Source organism: Neurospora crassa, linkage group VII, assembly GCF_000182925.2.
Source record: "Neurospora crassa OR74A linkage group VII, whole genome shotgun sequence".
Taxonomy (NCBI): Eukaryota; Fungi; Ascomycota; class Sordariomycetes; order Sordariales; family Sordariaceae; genus Neurospora; species Neurospora crassa.
Genome location: NC_026507.1, coordinates 363,898 through 381,733, shown reverse-complemented (window position 1 = coordinate 381,733; position 17,836 = coordinate 363,898). Strand labels below are relative to the sequence as shown.

The 17,836-nt window shown below is 53.4% G+C and overlaps 6 protein-coding genes across 6 annotated transcripts; all 6 read left to right on the top strand.

The window, feature by feature from the left end:
* Positions 1–839: 839 nt before the first annotated feature.
* Positions 840–1,675, top strand: NCU09029 (hypothetical protein; the record flags this gene model as incomplete). The annotated part of the gene is made up of 1 exon (XM_953883.2): positions 840–1,675. One exon carries the CDS (start codon positions 840–842, stop codon positions 1,653–1,655), a length of 816 nt encoding a protein of 271 aa, XP_958976.1. The 3' UTR covers positions 1,656–1,675.
* Positions 1,676–2,706: 1,031 nt separating this feature from the next.
* On the top strand, positions 2,707–4,702 carry gh47-8 (glycosylhydrolase 47-8; the record flags this gene model as incomplete). Its single annotated transcript, XM_953882.2, has 4 exons — positions 2,707–3,453; positions 3,515–3,846; positions 3,903–4,482; positions 4,553–4,702. 4 exons carry the CDS (start codon positions 2,707–2,709, stop codon positions 4,700–4,702), a joined length of 1,809 nt encoding a protein of 602 aa, XP_958975.2.
* Positions 4,703–6,073: 1,371 nt separating this feature from the next.
* Positions 6,074–7,867, top strand: NCU09027 (MFS transporter). Its single transcript, XM_953881.2, has 4 exons — positions 6,074–6,231; positions 6,300–6,709; positions 6,769–7,268; positions 7,323–7,867. Exons 1-4 carry the CDS (start codon positions 6,154–6,156, stop codon positions 7,787–7,789), a joined length of 1,455 nt encoding a protein of 484 aa, XP_958974.2. The 5' UTR covers positions 6,074–6,153; the 3' UTR covers positions 7,790–7,867.
* A 1,755-nt stretch (positions 7,868–9,622) lies between these two features.
* Positions 9,623–11,588, top strand: NCU09026 (feruloyl esterase B; the record flags this gene model as incomplete). Its single annotated transcript, XM_953880.1, has 2 exons — positions 9,623–10,086; positions 10,226–11,588. The coding sequence occupies 2 exons, from the start codon at positions 9,623–9,625 to the stop codon at positions 11,586–11,588; spliced, it is 1,827 nt and encodes a 608-aa protein (XP_958973.1).
* A 505-nt stretch (positions 11,589–12,093) lies between these two features.
* On the top strand, positions 12,094–14,922 carry NCU09025 (glutamyl-tRNA(Gln) amidotransferase). Its single transcript, XM_953879.2, has one exon. It carries the CDS (start codon positions 12,126–12,128, stop codon positions 14,067–14,069), a length of 1,944 nt encoding a protein of 647 aa, XP_958972.1. The 5' UTR covers positions 12,094–12,125; the 3' UTR covers positions 14,070–14,922.
* Positions 14,923–14,997: 75 nt separating this feature from the next.
* On the top strand, positions 14,998–16,973 carry NCU09024 (hypothetical protein; the record flags this gene model as incomplete). Its single annotated transcript, XM_953878.2, has 2 exons — positions 14,998–15,618; positions 15,682–16,973. The coding sequence occupies exons 1-2, from the start codon at positions 15,036–15,038 to the stop codon at positions 16,971–16,973; spliced, it is 1,875 nt and encodes a 624-aa protein (XP_958971.1). The 5' UTR covers positions 14,998–15,035.
* Between the last annotated feature and the right edge of the window lie 863 nt (positions 16,974–17,836).

Below are 17,836 nucleotides of genomic sequence, written 5' to 3'. Positions count from 1 at the left end.
CTGTTAGTGTGTGAATAAGTAGCTGCTCTACTGGTAGGTGATGTTCTGCCATCCCATTCATTGCTCGTCTCATCTTCCCTCCTTCCATCTCTTTTTTCCACAACTTCGGGACGGAAAAAGTACTTGCGACAAAAATGTCCAAAAATAATGCAACCACAAAGGCACCTACCACAACTCAACCGCAAACAAGCGACCGAAGGGAAATGGAATGTTTCCCGACGGCAATGACCGAGGTACTTTCGCTCCCGACTTTCCGGCGACCACTTGTCTTGTCATGCCCGAGTTCCCATCACTCGGTGACCAAAACACCACGGCAACAACGTTACGCAGTTGCGCCTTTTTCACCAATCAACCATATCCAAGCGGGAACCATGTCTTGACACCATTTTCCCCGAGTGTCATCAACCACGACGATTGCTCAAAGTAGGGGACTTTTATACTCATCGGTCCCGCCCTCGAAAAGCTTCGCGGCTCGACTTGAAACCATCCATCCATCCGACGGGAGACTTGCCGTCGGGGCGGTTATTCTTTCCTCGAGTGAAGAGAGTTGACCACCACACTTACTGACCGGATTACCATCATGTAATCTTCCCGGCACAATGGCTGTTGCACCGGACTGGTAAAGGATTGTATCGCGGTTGTAACTACATCGAAGTAGGCTCAAGTGAACCTGCTAAGCCGCCATGTTCATGTTATAAAGTAAGACATAGCCCTCTTCTCACATCTCATCTTCGCCCGTGTTTGCCAAGTCCATCAATTCGGCTGGACATCCATTGTCTACACTCGCCTTGCATACTGCCTTCGTCAACACCACGCCAGAAACAGATATACCAGCCACCATGTTCACCAAGGCCCTCCTCACCCTTACGGCCCTGACCCTCACAACGGCCACTCCTCTTCACCTCGAAGACTCCTCCCCCACCTCTCCACAACCTCCAACCTCAACAGCCCTCGGCTTCGCCCTCGTCGCCAACCTCACCGACCCCGACATGGCCCGCAACCTCTTCCTAGACGACATCAACCACTGGTCCCTACGCGGCGTGCACGTCGGGGCAGGCCAAAGCACCGCTGTCCTCGCCAAGCCCAACACCACTGCATCCGGTTCCTCTTCACAGACCATCGCCGAAAGATCCAGCTCCAGTCCCCACCAAATCTACTACCAAAATTCCACTGGCGGCATCTCCCTCGACAGTTCCAACCCCTTCCCCCTCTCCATTCGTCTGGGCGGCATCTACGACTCAGACTTCCCCTCCGTCCTCTACCTCGGCATCTTCTTTGGGCTTTCCACCCCTTCCATCTCCATCTCCTCGCCCTCCGGTCACCCGCGCCTTTTTATCTCCTCCGCTGGCCCTGATTCACCGCAAGCTGACCAACCCACTGCTCCCGGGTCGCCCATTACGGATAGTGAGGCACCGGAACTGTATCAGCGCGGCACGTTCATTGTTTGTAACGAGACGGATCCGGTGTACACGAGGCCGCAGTACCCGGTTAGGTTTGTCAAGTCGAATGGGGATGGGACGGTTAGTTTGCCGGGTAATTGTGCGAGGATTGAGTTGCTGGCCGAGTGTGGGGTGTTGAGGTATTTGGATGGGCAAGGGATGGAGTATGGACAGGATAAGCCGGGGGTTGTGGCATGTTTTGATGGGGATCTTTGATCTCTGGGCAGGCTTCAATGGTAGGTGTTGGTCAGTTGAACAATAACAAGAATTCCTGTGCGGGAGTAAGGTCACTGGGCAGGTGGGAAGAGGGCTGGGAGGGAAGAATCAAGCGCTGTTGTGATGGTTTATCGAAGTGGAGGTTTGAATACATGGCTTTGGGTCCCGGCAAGCGGTCGATATACCGAGGTGCACAAGGTATTATAACACAAACAGCATCCCTCCTAATGATCGAATTTTCACCTGGACCAATCAACACAAACCTGCTTTCTGCGTGAAAACGCCGAGAGGCTCGATGAGACCACAGCTAAAAAGCATGTTGATGTTGCAGTGTGTTTACTTGAACCGTCCCCTGGTCCACGGTCCGCGACAGATCTACAGTAAATCTTCATCTCCCCCTTCCCCCTCCCCAACATTGTCATTCATTCTATTTTTGTTTCAACCATGCCAAGTTTATCCCAGCCCTATACCATACAACTTCAACCACCGCCAATCCTCGCCAATCTTCCACCGTTGCATCTTAACATATCGGTTTACCTGCCTTGGCACCCTGTAAGACATGTCGCGATAAATAAACCAAAGCGCGGTACTGTGCATTTCGAACGAGTCTCAAGGGTCTCTCTACAGCAGCTGAGTGGTCAATAGACAACGGACCGAAACAGTTGTGGTGTGGCGGCGGCGGCACCATGTCCATTAACAACCTAATGACAAAAACTGCAAATGGGCGGCCGGTGGTCAGGGTTTTTGTGGCGGCCGTTTTTAAAGGAAGAATTATTATGATCGGTTACTCAACCTTTCTTATTTCATCATTTATTTTGGATTTCTTTTTTTCTCTGAACTCCTCTGGTTTGGAGCTTTTGGGGGCTGAAAAACTGAAAAAAAGGGAACTAAAGTGTAGTCGCGACGACAGAATCATTAAGATCTACATGCCCGCCTCAACGTCTTCACGATCCCACGGAGTTAGTTAGGCCTTGCTAAACCACCGTATCATCCACCATCCTCCGCTCCGTCTCACAACGGAAATCACGACTGACTGACTGACTCACCAACAATGGCGCGCTTTTCCTCCACCGGCAGCAGCATAATAATCCCCCGCGGGCGCCTCCGCCCCAAATCTCGCCGTCGCCATATCCTCCCCCTCCTCGCCCTCTTACTTCTCTTTAGCATCGCTTACTTTCTTCACTCCTCCTCCTCCTCCTCCTCCTCTCCTCCATCAGCAGCACATGCTGTCTCAGAGTTCGCCTGGCTACAACACCACATGAACTCCCCTTTCCCCTCTCAAAGGAGAAACTTAGTCTCCAACACCTCTTTCGACTGGAGCTCCATCCCCTACAAATATCCCCCGCCCTTTCCCCTCCGGGTCTTACCCCTACCCTCTGGCTTTCCCATTTCTTTACCACCCATCCAACACCATTTTGGACCAGAATCCCGAACAGCGCGCCATATCCGCGAATCCCGACGACAGCAAGTCAAGCAAGTGTTCATCAAGAACTGGAAATCTTACCGCGAACGAGCATGGAAAAAGGACGCTTTGCTGCCCATTTCCGGGGGATATAAAGATCAATTCTCCGGATGGGCCGCTACGCTAGTTGACGCACTGGATACGCTCTGGATCATGGGGTTACGGAGTGAATTCGACGAGGCAGTCGCAGCCGTAGCCGAGATCGATTTTGGAGTTGTGCAAGAAGGAAGTGGAAACAGAGTGAATACCTTTGAGACTAACATTCGGTACTTGGGCGGACTTTTAGGGGCGTATGACCTTAGTCACAGGGATATACTATTGATCAAGGCGCGCGAGGTGGGCGATTTACTGTTTGCGGGGTTCAACACTGCAAAGAGAATGCCAGTGGATTTCATAGATTTTGAGCGGGCCAAGGAGGGAAAAGAAGGGGTTGGAAGTGGAAGAGACAGTAGTGAGCGCTAGTCCGGGAACACTCACGCTGGAAATGACGAGGCTGGCGCAGGTGATGGGGGACATGCAGTATTACGATGCGGCGGCGAGGGTGATGGATGTTTTTGAGCGGGGGCAGAATCGCACCAAAATCCCGGGGTTGTGGCCTGTCTATGTGTCGATGGCGAGGCAGGACGTAGTGCCGACGAGCGGGAATCAGTTTGGCGTGGCGGGGGGTGCGGATTCGTTGTATGAGTATTTGCCCAAGATGTATGCGCTTACGGGGGGGTTGGAGACGCGGTACGAAGACATGTCGAGGGCGTTCTTGGAGCGGCGGATCAGAAGTTGCTTTTTAGGCCGATGGTGCCGGGGAATGAGGACGTCTTGATGATTGGGACGGCGGATGTCATGATTAATAAGAATGGGAAGGAGGAGGTGGTGCTGAATCCGGAGAGCGAGCATTTGGGGTGTTTTGTGGGAGGGGTTTATGGACTTGGTGGGAGGTTGTTTGGGAGGCCGGAGTGGGTGGAGAACCAGGGCATCAAGATCACAAAGGGGTGTGTGTACGCTTACAGGGCGATGCCGACGGGGATGATGCCCGAGAGGTATAACATGGTGCCTTGTCCGTCACGCGATGATGTGAGTTGTTGGTGGAACGAGGACGTGTGGAAGAGGGAGAAGAAGAAGAGGCTTGAGTGGAAGCAACATCTACCAAAGGGGTTCACGACGGCGAAGGATCCGAGGTATATCCTGCGACCAGAGGCTATTGAGAGCGTGTTTGTCATGTGGAGGATTACAGGCAGACAGGAGTTCCAGGAGGCGGCGTGGGATATGTTTACGGCTGTGAGCAATGCGACGGAAACCGAGTTTGCGAATGCGGCCGTGTTGGATGTGACCAAGGCCGAGTATCCTCTGCCAAAGGAGGATTACATGGAGGTGAGGGTTCTAACCTTGACCCGATATGACGCCGTATTCAAGCGATGCAATAGCTGACAGTGGTTCGCAGAGCTTTTGGTTGGCCGAGACACTCAAGTATTTCTACTTGGTCTTTTCGCCGCCAGATGTTATCAGTCTCGATGATTTCGTCTTGAACACCGAGGCGCATCCGTTTCGAAGGCCAAAGAAGCCACGGGTCGATCGCCCATTGAAGATGTAATGTGTAGACTGTCAGTGTGTCAATACCATGATCGAATTGGATATCAGTACCATCAATGATTTGACCATTTATGGTGTGGCATGGACGGCGGGGATCCAACGTTGCCATGTCGAAGACTGGCCATCCGATTTGGACTGCTGATGTTGGGGGACCAGTGTTGCAACTGCCGAATGCGCATCCAGATTGCCCTCTTGAAATGGACGAGTCAGATTTGGCGACCAGATTGAAGTCGCAGTTGGAATTCCAGTTGGTGATCAATTGGGGAAGGAAGCTGGAAAGCTAACCTACAGTACCAACCTACTTGTAACTGCAGTGGCGAGATGTCTTCCTTCCTGTTGGAGAAGAAGCGCGGCACGTAAAAGGAAGGTGCATGTTAACTCTGCATGACCTGTAAATTTCTGCATCCATTCCATCTCCAGGTCATTTTCTATCGACGATAGGTACTTATTCGAACTGAATGGGAGGGAAGACGTTCGAGTTCCACGAGACGAGATGTTTGCAACCTCCGTCTCCCTGTCCATGCGGGACTGAGTGTGTGTCGATCTTCCCCACCATGGCCATGTTCTGTTCGAGCTAGACTGTATGCCTTAACAAAGCAGACATTGATCTGAACGCTGTCCTTCTCTGTTTCATCACCAGATCAATGCCAAAACAAACCAAAAAGACATATTCAGACTTTACTCCTCATCCTCCTTTGAAATTCTCATTCAGCCCTTAAAGTACGTTGTTGAAGAACATCAAGAACTGGAGCTCGATAATGTTAGTGATAAGGGAAAAGGTACCTTGGAGATCAGTTTATCTGCACTGACGTACCTTAGCGCCCCTCCCCCACAAAGTACTACACTATACCCCTTCGGTACCCTGACGGTTTTCACCAGACTAGGTACCTAGGCAAGTTTGCTGCTTCCCCTCCTTCTCCTTCGACTCCTCCAGTTCATTCTCCCCCGCACCCAATCTATCGCTTACCTTTATCCGCCCCCAGCAATCCAGAGGAGATAGGTTTCCTTTGGTTTGTTCCAGCTCACAATACTCTCCCAAAGAATATGCAGGAATGACTAGAGGTAGGCACCAACCCAACATCGTACACCTATGGTAGGGCGCAACATGGAATGTCTGGTTGCTGATCGCCACTCACGGTCATGGCCCGAGACACCGGAGGACCCTGAAAGTGACACACTTTGGTTAAAGACAGGTCTCGCCGATGTGTCCAATCATATCGTCTTGTGCTAGAAGCTAGAGCTAGGCCAAGGGTCCTTGGAAAGCTGGCATGGTGCTGTGTAATACGCACAGCACAAGGAAGGGCACGAGGGTAGCTACCTAGGTACCCAGGTTTCTTGCTCCTTATCATCAGAGAGCAAGCCCAGCCCTTCAAGCCTCCACTTCGGATCACGACAACCCTACTCAAACGTCCCTTGTCTACGTCAAAACACAAACAGCCCGCTCAAACCACCATGGCTCACTCGATCGAAGAAATGGACCCAGACAAGGAGAAACAGTTGGATGAGGTCGAAGTCAGCAGGAACAACGAGGTTAGTGGCAGGTCCATCGCACCGTGTCTCAATCTCAAACCTCCAACATGCTGACGCAGTTCTGCCAGTTGACCCCGGAATTCGAGTATTCTCAAGCTGAAGAGCAAGCCTTGTTGCGTAAACAAGACTTGACCATACTTCCCCTTTGCGCTGCCATCTACTTCCTCTGCTATCTGGACCGTTCCAACATCGGCAACGCCCGCATTCTCAACTCGTCGACACACAATGATATGCAGACCGAGACCCATTCCACCCAGTACCAGTTCAACATTGCCTTGATGGTCTTCCTGGTGGCCTACGCCACTTTCGAGGTGCCATCCAATATTCTGCTCAAGAAGCTGCGGCCTTCGCGGTGGATCGCGTTCCTCATGTTTTCATGGGGTGCCATCACTATGGGGCTGGGTGGTGTTCAGAACTTTTCCTCCTTGGCCGCTGTGAGGTTCATCCTTGGTGCTTCCGAAGCCGGTCTTTTCCCTGGGTTGGTACCACCGATGGCCCCTTTGACCACATCAAGCCGCTAACCATCTGGGCGGATAGCCTGGTCTACTACCTGACCTTTTGGTACAAGTCCGACGAGCGCAGTGTCAGAGTCGCCTCTATTCTCGCCAGCGCCACGCTCGCCGGTGCTTTTGGGGGCGCAATCGCCTACGGCATTGGCCACATGAACGGCGCAAGCGGACTATCTGCATGGCGTTGGCTCTTCATCATTGAAGGCGCCCCATCGTGCGTCTCGTCGCTCTTTGTCCTCTTTTTCCTACCGGATTACCCAGAGGAGCACCTCAAAGGAAGAGAACGCGAAATTGCGCTAGCTCGTCTCAAGGTAGAAGGGAGCAAGAGTCATCATCGCAGCATGACGTGGCAGGATGCCAAAACTACACTTACGGACTGGCGGCTTTATGGCCACTACCTCATCTACTTTGGAATATCGGTTCCCTTCAGCTCGCTGTCGTTGTTCACCCCGTCCATCACTGCCGGTCTGGGATACAAAGATCTCCGGGCTCAGTTGATGAGTGTGCCACCTTATGCGGTAGCTTATGGTTAGTCTACGCATACCTCCGTGATGAATACCTTACTGACGGAATTACCTACAGTCACACAAATTGTTGGTTCGTGGTCAGCGGACCACTTCAATGCCCGCGGTATTCACAGCGCCGTGTTTTCGCTCCTCGGTGCCGTAGGGTTTATAGCCATGGTCACACTACCAGTAGATGCCTACCAGCACAGATACGGTTGTCTCATCCTTGCATCGGCGGGTTCTTTTGCCTGTGTCCCACCAATGCTGGGATGGCTCTCATCAAATGTCTACAGTACGGCTTCCGTAGGTCTAGCCATTGCAATCAATGTGAGTGTCGGGGGTGGCATTGGCCAAATCCCCGGTGTGTGGATATACCCAAAGGAGGAGGCCGCTCGGGGATATCCCACGGGTCACTGGACCAATGCGGGGATGCTTCTCATGGTTTCGGCGGGAGCAGTTGGACTCCGGGTTTGGTATGGCTACAAGAATCGGCAGCTTCTTCGCGAAAGTAACGGACAGGAAGTCCGGTTATTCCGACTCTGAGAAGGGAATCTGGGGTAAGATGGAGGCTGACTGACGTATTCACCATGGACAAGGTATGCATTTCAGCGTCGTACCCGGGTTGTTTCTTCTTTTGTTCTTCTTCTCTTCTTTGTTCTTTTTTGATTAACAATCGCAATCATCACAAAGTCACTTAAGATACACCCACACATGTGAATCGAGTTCGGGGAGAGCGTCATAGCGGCATACAAAAGTTAATTTGCTCGGAGCAATTCAAGCGCGGAAGTGGAGTTCTCTTCACCCTTCTACCCAAGCGTACAGCTTGTAGACAGGAGAAATATCCTTTTCGGACATGGAAGTCCCGGCGAGATACCTGCTCTGCTCCTGGTACTTACAAATATGACGTTTGATAGGTTCAAGAAGCGGATAGTAACCTCCTTGAGATCGGACGGGGTTCTTCGGAGTGGGGTTCTAGGTTGGGGTCCCCAAAGGATCCAGGTTGCCTCCGTAACAAAACCTGAAGCAAGAATGAGAAACCCAAAGGGTGAGAAGGGAGGGGCACCATTCGGGTTACCGCCAGTCTGGATCAGATCAATAATTGGGCACGTATGGCAACAGAGAGAGAAGATATAACAGCGGCAGCGAATTCACATCGGACCCGAGCCGTCCCCTCATCCCTGCCTGCCGGTAAACTTCTCCGACTACCACATAATCTCAAACAACTCGTATTCCAGGACAGGACCGTCCGACAACGCAGGGTTATAGCTCTGCAATTTGCTTCTACAGCCAGCTACTTACAGCCAAACGCAACTGACAGACCTTTGACCTGACAGATTCCGCACGACTGTGCCTATCCTGAAACTGCAAGTTTGTGTGAGGCTACACGGTAACTGCATGCTTGGTAGCAGTACGCAGTCCCATCATTCCCCGCTCGAAGTTGTAACTTTGTGTTCTTCATCTCCCTCGTCACTCGTAATTTGTCAAACCTGGGACAGTGTCTCGCACGACCCAAGATTTAGAGTTGTAGTCTTGACGCTGTGTTACCATCTATTTCCAGAAAAAGAGTAAGGTAGTATCAGACTTTGAAAGCACACAGATCAAGCTTCATTCCAACTCAACCCAAGGTCACCGAGCTAGCTCCCATCATCCAACCTCTCCAATCAAGCCCAGCATCATATTGAAGGTAGTCTTGGAACTACAATGGATCGAGTTGGCAGTTGCGATTCAGTGTCACACCCGCATGACCAGCCTAATGCATATATCTGCCATGTCTGCTTCTCCAGCTTGCCCTCGGGCTGCTCCTCCGCTGCATGGCTGCTCTGCAAGTCAGCTTGCAGATTCCTGAACTCCCATCCTGTCGGGCACCTTGGGCAGGCTAGCATCTACCCCGACCGTTCAGCTTGATGACAAACGCTAGGAGAAGCCGCCAAGGTATTACGCTGGATACCGACCGTTTCAAGCCATGGAAGAAAGGTTCGCCTCTCCAGACGAACCCCAAGATGCCGATTCACGACCAACCGAACCTCGTGATAGCACTTCGAAAGTTGGGATATCCTCGGTGGGTGTCGTTGCAGCTGGTAAGTCATACAGTTCTGGATTCTTTATAAAGGGAACACCAAGTACCCGTCTTCACGATATCCTTAGTTGTAGACGTTACACTGTACCACGTTCGGTCTACCACATTCGATCCGTCTACCCTGAGGGTTACTCAACTACCCATGTTCTCTACTCGGTCTACTTCATCAGTCGACTCTTGTCAAAAACTTCCATACATGGAACAGAACGAACTGTTTTTCCTTTATTATCCTCTTACTGATTCTCTTTTATGGTCTCCGCAACGACAGACCGTTATCCATCTCTCTACTTCTTTGCATAATGACGCGTATCACAGCCTCTCTTGCCGGAGTCGTCGCTGCCCTCCTCGCCATTGTCATCCAAAGTCATGCCGTACCCGGCACATTAGGATGGTGGGAACGTGATATCCCACCACCAGCCTCCAGCTCGGCAGCTGCAACATCACCGGCAGAACCAATACCAACAACGCCACCTGATAATTGCAACCAGGCCTTCTTCACCAGCATCCTGCCCTCCGAAGCAAACCTGGAGAATATCGCGGCTGTTCCAGATGGCGGCAGCCATGGTGAAGGAAAGGCGAATATTGCGTATCCGACTGACCCAACGGATCTTCCCGCATTATGTGCGGTGACGGTCAACGTGACGAGTTCGCCGTCGAGTAGCTATCGGTTTGGGCTGTTCTTGCCGATGTCGACGGAGTGGAGCGGGAGGTTTCTTGCGGTTGGAAATGGAGGATTTGCGGGGGGGATAAATTGGCTTGATATGTATGTCCTTATGTTGCTTTTGTCATGGTTCTTCCCCTCCTGTCAACGGACTACGAGCATTGCTCTTGTTTATGGAATTTGACCACCTTTGTGTCTTCGATGGCCGAACCAGCTGCTAATGATGTCTCTGTCAATCCAGGGCCCCCGGCACACATTACGGCATGGCAACCGTCTCATCTGACCTTGGCCACAACGGGTCTGTAATCGACACATCTTGGGCTATCAACCAGCCTGAAAAGAAGACCGACTGGGGATGGCGTGCCCTTCATGGAACCGTTACGCTCGGCAAGAAGCTTACAGCCGCCTACTACGGCAGCGATATCACTTACTCGTACTATAGCGGCTGCTCTACGGGTGGCCGCCAGGGTCTCCGCGAAATCCAAGAATTTCCTGACTCCTTCGACGGCGTGCTTGTCGGCGCCCCAGCCTGGTGGACTTCCCACCTCAACAACTACATCACCCAGCTGGGCATGTACAACCTCCCCAACACCATCGACTCCTACATCCCGACGCCCTTGCTCCAAGTCGTCGCCGATGAAGTCGTCCGCCAATGCGACCCAACCGACGGTCTTCAAGACGGCATCATCAGCCGTCCCGACCTCTGCACCTTCAACTCCTCCCTCCTTCTCTGCCCATCCAACGAACCAGCACCAACCTGCCTAACCAACCCCCAACTCTCCACCCTCGCCAAAGTATACTCCTCACACCACCACGAAACCACAGGCGAACTCATCTACCCGGGCCTGACCCTCGGCTCCGAAGCCCAATGGTGGGCCATCATCGGCAACACCAACGGCCTCCCTTCCCCCTTTGGCATCGGCTACCAGCGTAACTTTCTCTTCGACAACGCCGCCTGGGACTACACCACCTCTTACTCCGATTCCGTCGTCGACCTCGCTGAGCGTCTCGACCCGGGCCAAGCAACAGCAGATCACTACGACATTTCGGCCTATAGATCCCGCGGCGGCAAGATTATTTTGTATCATGGCTTAGCAGACGGGTTAGTACCCACTAAGGGGTCGGAACTTTACTACCAGCGGACTATGCAGTACTTTGGCGACGAAACGACAGAGTTCTTCAAGATGTTCTTGATCCCAGGGATGCAGCACTGCTGGGCTAGTCCGGCGGGGGTGGATGCGCCGTGGAATATTGGCGGGGCGTTCCAGGCTGGTGTCATGGGGTCTGGGGTCTGGTCGGTGCCCGGATTCGAGGGAAGTGAGGAGCATGATGCGTTGGTGGCGCTGAGGAAGTGGGTGGAGGAGGGGAGGGAGGTGAGGCAGTTGGTGGCAACGAGTTGGAGGGCGGGGATGAATGCTAGTGGTGGGGTGAGGAGACAGAGAAAGGTTTGTGCGTGGCCGGGGAAGAGTGTTTTGAAGGAGGAGGTGGTGCAAAAGATGGAGGATGGGGGGGATGTGGATGTGGATGTGGATGTGGATAGAGAGGAGGTGTGGGAGTGTAGGTGGCCGGAGGAGGGTGGTGAGGGGGAGGTTGAGGTGGATTAGGGCGGGATAAGATGAAAAAGGGGTATGGAAAGGGTAAGAATGATTTTTGGTAATGGACAGGAAAAGGAGATGTTTTGGTTGTGACGGTTGAGGAGAAGTGTTGTGTAGGAACATTAGTGTACAGGGTCCTGGAGAAGTACCTTGGCTTTGGGGAGTCGGTGAGGAAGGATAGCCTGTTCTAAAGGCATCTTGTTAGCACCAGCTTGGATTCAATACATAGCTAATAATCATTTAAGTTTCTTCTTTGGCAACTTCATAATACATTGACATATTAATGGTCGTGTTTAATCATCATGTCCTCTGTTCCCTTCGTCTAGAAAACAGGCGGGGTTAGGGTTGGAGGAGACAAGTCCCGTGTAAGTGATAAGATCCCCTGTATAGCGATAACGGGTTGGGAGCTATGACCACCATGAGGGGAGCACCACGTCGGGCCAAATTCCCCGAATCCCCAATTCCTTCCCAATTCCTCTTTTCCTTTTCTCCATCCCGCCTTTGGTCACAACACGAAGGCTTGACGCCGACACCATCCGACCTACAATGCCTCGAATCCCCACTGTCGAACTCAGTAGATATCTACTGACTGGTCACATTGCCTCTCCCGGTTGTCTTCGTGCCCGCGCCGCACTTCCCGGCAAGAATACGCGCGTAGCTCTCGGCGGTGCTCCTCTCCCCTCGCGACAGCTTCAGCCTCGTCAACACGCCCGCTACCTAACGACTGAAACCTCCTTCGCGAACCCCTCAGCCACAACCTCTTCTCCCGCCGCCGCCGCCCCCTTCCGCAAACAACTCAAAGAACAAGCCAAAGCCCTCAAAAAGTCGGGCCACAAAAAGAAAAAGAGCAGCGACAACCAAACAGTCCCCGGCTGGGAACTCACCGTCGGCATCGAGATCCACGCCCAGCTCAACACCGCCCACAAGCTTTTTTCTCCCGCAACCACGTCCTTCAACGACCCGCCCAACACCCATGTCGCCCCCTTCGACCTCGCCCTCCCCGGCTCCCAACCGCTTTTCCAGCCCGCCACACTGATCCCCGCCGTCCGCGCCGCTTTGGCTCTCAACTGCTCCATCCAGCCCGTCAGTCGGTTCGACAGGAAACATTATTTCCACTGGGACCAGCCGAGCGGGTACCAGATCACGCAGTTTTACGAGCCGTTTGCCAAAGATGGCTTCATCACGCTCTACGCCAGGGACGGGATCGCGGCGGAGGATGGGGAAGAGATAAAAGTCGGGATCAAACAGGTGCAGATGGAGCAGGACACGGCCAAGACTACGGCACAACCCGGGGATGTTCAGTGGTTGGATTTTAATCGCGTCGGGGTTCCCTTGATTGAGATCATCACGCTTCCCGAAATCCACCACCCCGCTACGGCGGCGGCGTTGGTGAGAAAGGTGCAGATGGTTTTGGCGAGTGTGGATGCGTGCGTGAGCGGGCTGGAGGAGGGCGGACTAAGGGCCGATGTGAATGTTTCGGTCAGGAGGACGGATGATCCCAGTGGGAAGTTGGGCACGAGGACGGAGATCAAGAATTTGAGTAGCTTCAAGGCGGTTGAGGACGCGATTATTGCTGAGAGGGATAGGCAGATTGAGCTACTGGAGGAAGGCGGGGAAGTGAAGGGGGAGACGAGAGGGTGGAGCTTGGGAAGCACAGAGACGAGAAGGCTCAGAGGGAAGGAAGGCGAGGTGGATTATCGATATATGCCTGATCCGGACCTAGGGCCGGTGGTGATCGGGGAGGATCTGGTGGCAAGGTTGAGGGAGACGATGGGGGTGTTGCCGGATCAGGAGGCGGATCAGTTGATGGAGAGGTATAACCTCAGCGCCAAGGATGCCTTGTCGTTGATGTTGCTTGATGGTGGAGCCAGGATTCAGTACTTCTACAATGTGCTTGATTCCCTTGAGGAACGCCTCGTCGCCGATGGGCAAGCCGTTCCAGAAGGCGCGGAACACGCAACCCTGGCTGCGAACTGGTGTCTCCACGAACTCGGCAAGCTCACCGACTCCGCTTCCTCTTCCTCCTGTTCAGATCCAGATGTCCTCGAAGGCCTAGCCATGACGCCCCTTGGCGAATCACCCCTCGTTCCCTCCTCCTCCCTAGCCGCCATCCTTCACCACCTCTACTCCCGCACCATCACCGCCAAAGTCGCCAAGGACCTCCTCTGGGCTGTCTACCGCGGCGAGATCCCCGAAGGCGGAACAACCAGCTACATTGATACCCACGGCCTCTGGTTCAAGGAGCTGCCAGAGGAGGAATACGCAAAACTGGCGGATGAGGTTATCCAAGGAGAGGAGAAGATATTGGGCGAGTTCTTGAGGTGGAAGCAAGGGAAGATGAAGGCGTATCCCCAGGGAAAGCTGATGTTTTTGGTGGGAAAGATGATGAGAGGGGGGCCGGAGGGGAGGGTGGAGGCTTCTGGGGCGGAAAGGGTGTTGAGAAGAAGGATTGAAGAGGTCTATTTGCCTGAGCTGGAGAAGGGGGAGTAATCTTGCGTTCACGAAATGGGGAATCCCGTAGTTGGGGTCTCGGTACCGTCATCGACTCGGGTCCACTGGCCTCCACGCAAGCTTTCGGACTTCTGATCACGAACCTGTCGTGACCATCTACCACCCACAACAAGGAAGAAGAGCGGTGGGGAGGGGAGATCCATGGCCGTGGTCCTGTTGCTATCGTCACTATAAAGGCACGTCAAGCGCTCGCTTCAATGGACGATAACACCGAAGCCTGGCCCAGGTAGAACAACGTTCGGCTTTACACCTTGCACTCTCGGCAAACGGAACAGTTGCAGACCGTTCTGACCAAGAACCAACTGCATGCCGTTCCGAGCTCGTCGGCCTTCCCTTTCCATGCCATGCGGCGTCACATTCCGATCTTGGCTCGCATTGACTGCTACTTCCCCTCCTTCCCACATTCTCAAGCGACGTATTATGGAGCCATTTCTAAGCTTACCATTGGTGATTATCGCTCTTTACAAGGCAACGACTGGCATAAGATGCTTTCGATTACCCTAATAAAGTTTCATTGGTCGTCAATCGGTCCATTGGCTGGCGCATGACGAGACCTCGGAAACAGATGGTTGTGTACAATGGGGAGAAACGGCCGGCCATGGGTCAAAGCACAACACTTTAGCCATACACTGATGGACACTCAAGGAGGCGAATGGACAGTGATTGCAATATCTCGGAAACAAGTTACCAGGCTCAAACCCCTCTCACTATAACGGAACCAGGCCAGGCGATTTACCCGCTGCCATGAGTCCTGTGTTGCGCTTAACAAGGTAGTATTCGTCTAGATCCAATCAATCAGACGCTCATTGTTGAGCTTCATATATTAATGTTCCCCTTCCACCACTTTCTGGTGATTTTGTCCCATCCTCACCTTCATCCTCCGCGGACCCTGGGAGTCTCGCACACTCTTCTCTCTCCTCTCACCACTGTCCTCATCTGCCTGCCATGATGAAGTTCTTCTTACTCTCCCTCCTCCTCGCCCCTGCTCTAGCAGCCCCCGCGGATGCGGACCCCACTGCCACCTACGACTACATAGTCGTGGGCTCCGGTCCAGGCGGTGGTCCCCTTTCCGCCGAGCTCGCCCGCGCCGGCTACTCCACCCTGCTAATCGAAGCCGGCACCGACCAATGGGACAACCCGACCTACGCCGACATCCAGAACTTCAACGAGGCCGCCAACGACGAGACTACGCGCTGGGACTTTTGGGTCAAGCACTCGGACGACGCGGCGAGGGATTTGAAATTCAAGCATACCACCTGGGACACCGGTGACGGGACGTTTTATGTCGGGTTGGATCCGCCTGAGGGGGCCAAGTTGTTGGGGATTCAGTACCCGCGTGCTGCCGTCTTGGGCGGGTGCGCGATGCATAACGCGGGCGTGGCGAGCTTGCCGGAAGATGATGATTGGAATCGGATTGTGAATCTGACGGGGGATGCCAGCTGGGAGGCCGGGAAGATGAGAGAGTATCTGAAGAAGATTGAGAGGAATGAGTATGCGGATGCTGATGATCCTTCGCATGGACATGATGGTGAGTTTTCTTTGTGACAGTCTTTCGTATAATGAGATGGGAACTGACAACGGACGACGGTAGGCTGGCTGGCAATCTCTAACTCTGATCCCTCCTGGGCCAAAAACGACAGCAGTCCAGCCGTCAAAATCATGAAGCGGCTCGCCGAGCTCATCGGCCAAGACCCTTCGCGAGTAGCCGACTTCGCCAACACCGACATCCTCGGCGACTTCCCCAACCGCGACACCATGTCCTCCTTCTTCAACCTGGCCACCCACGCCGACAAGACCGGCAAGCGCTTCAGTCCCAACAACTACATCCGCGCCACCGTCGCCGACCCCGCCAAGTACCCTCTAACCGTGAAACTCAACACCCTCGCCACCAAAGTCCTCTTCAACACCACCGGACCCAAGCCCCGCGCCATCGGCGTCGAAGCAATGTCCGGGCCCTCCCTCTACCGCGCCGACCCCAAGCACATTCCCGGCACCACCGCGCCCAAAACTCAATACTTTGCCAGACGCGAAGTAATTCTCTCCGGCGGCGTCTTCAACACCCCCCAACTGCTCAAACTCTCCGGCATCGGCCCGGCCACCGAGCTTTCCAAATTCGGCATCCCCGTGCTCGTCGACCTTCCCGGTGTAGGCGAGCGCTTAACCGATAACTACGAAGGTTCCCTTTTGGGGCTAGGCAAAGTCCCCATCGCAAGCGGTCTCATCACCATCTTGTTCCGAACCCCCAACGCGCCCACTCCCAAACGAAACATCTTTGCCTGGTGCGGTGCGTTTTCCTTTGAAGGATTCTGGCCGGGGTTCCCCACCTACTACGGCCCCAATCAATATTCTTGTGCAATGGTGCATATCAAACCCCGCTCGCAAGACGGGAGCGTTCGGTTACTGTCTGCCGATCCGCAGGATAAACCGGAGATTAACTTTCGGTTCTTTGAACATGGTGGGGATGAAGATCTAGCCGAACTTGTGAGTGCGGCGAATATGCTGAGGGAAAGTTGGCAGGCGGCGGGGGAACCGGTCTTGCCTTTTGAGGAACTGCATCCTTGTCCGTCGTCGGCTGAAAAGAAGAGTAATGGAACGACGTGTTCGGATGGGAAACAGGCCGAGTATTTCAAGACGCAAGCGTATTCGCATCATGCGACGTCGAGTTGCCAGATTGGTGCTGAGGGGGATAAAATGGCGGTGTTGGATAGTAAGTTCCGCGTGAGGGGGGCGGAGGGATTGAGGGTTGTGGATGCGAGTGCGTTTCCGAATGTGCCGGGGTTCTTCCCGAGTGTGCCGACCATGATGATTAGTGTGAAGGCGGCGGGGGATGTGTTGGCTGCGGCGGCGGCTGCGAAGGGGGCAGATGCTGGGGATGGGGAGTAAAGCGGAGGGGGGGATTGGATTGAGGAGTGGTGTGAGGATTTAGGATGAGGTTGCTGGCGATGGTGATTTGGTGTTGAGTTCTTGATGTGTGGGTGTCGTGCCAGACCTTTACGTACCTCACCTGAAAACTAACTTTCTTCATTCCCTCATAGTGGAACATTCCCCCTCCTTGTCGTTTCTTCCTGGCAAGGATCCAATGCAGCCAATTGCTCCTACGCGCTCTTTAGCGTTTTGTTCTCGCAATAGACTAATCTTACCAGGTGCCTGGGATTGATTCTGACAAAACGGAATTGAGGAGGGTTGAGGGGGGTCGAAGTTCAGGATTGGCGTTGAAAGCATGTCTGCATATGCAGGCGAAGCATGAGCGCATTCCCTGCATGTTTGACTTGCTTGATGCGATCAAGAGAGCCTCGGGTTGTCAAAGCAGGCCGTCCGACGATGTGGATGTTTGGTTCTTTGAGCTGCTTATAATGTTGGACAAAGGTGCATTTGCAGATGAGAGATGGCAGCAACATCGAAGGAGACGGATGACAAAAACAGGAAAAGGGGCATATGTCAGCCATACCGTGATTCCATGGACTTCCAGTGAAGAGATACGGAGGGAAAAGACAATCCGAATGCCGCCAATTCTTGTTCACCTTCCCCCTCTTTACTCCTCCTTTTCTGCAGGATCCGTTTCCAACATTATGCACCTTGCTGACTTGGACTGGAACTGACATTTACGAGAAGCAGGTGTCGACATCGATTTGGCAACTCTTTTTGTGCAAAGAGACGATGTCTTGGTAAGCGTGCTTGTACAGACAGACGGGGCGCGAGTTGGGTATAAGAGCTCGTCTTGGTGATCTGTCCTTCCCTCATTCTTC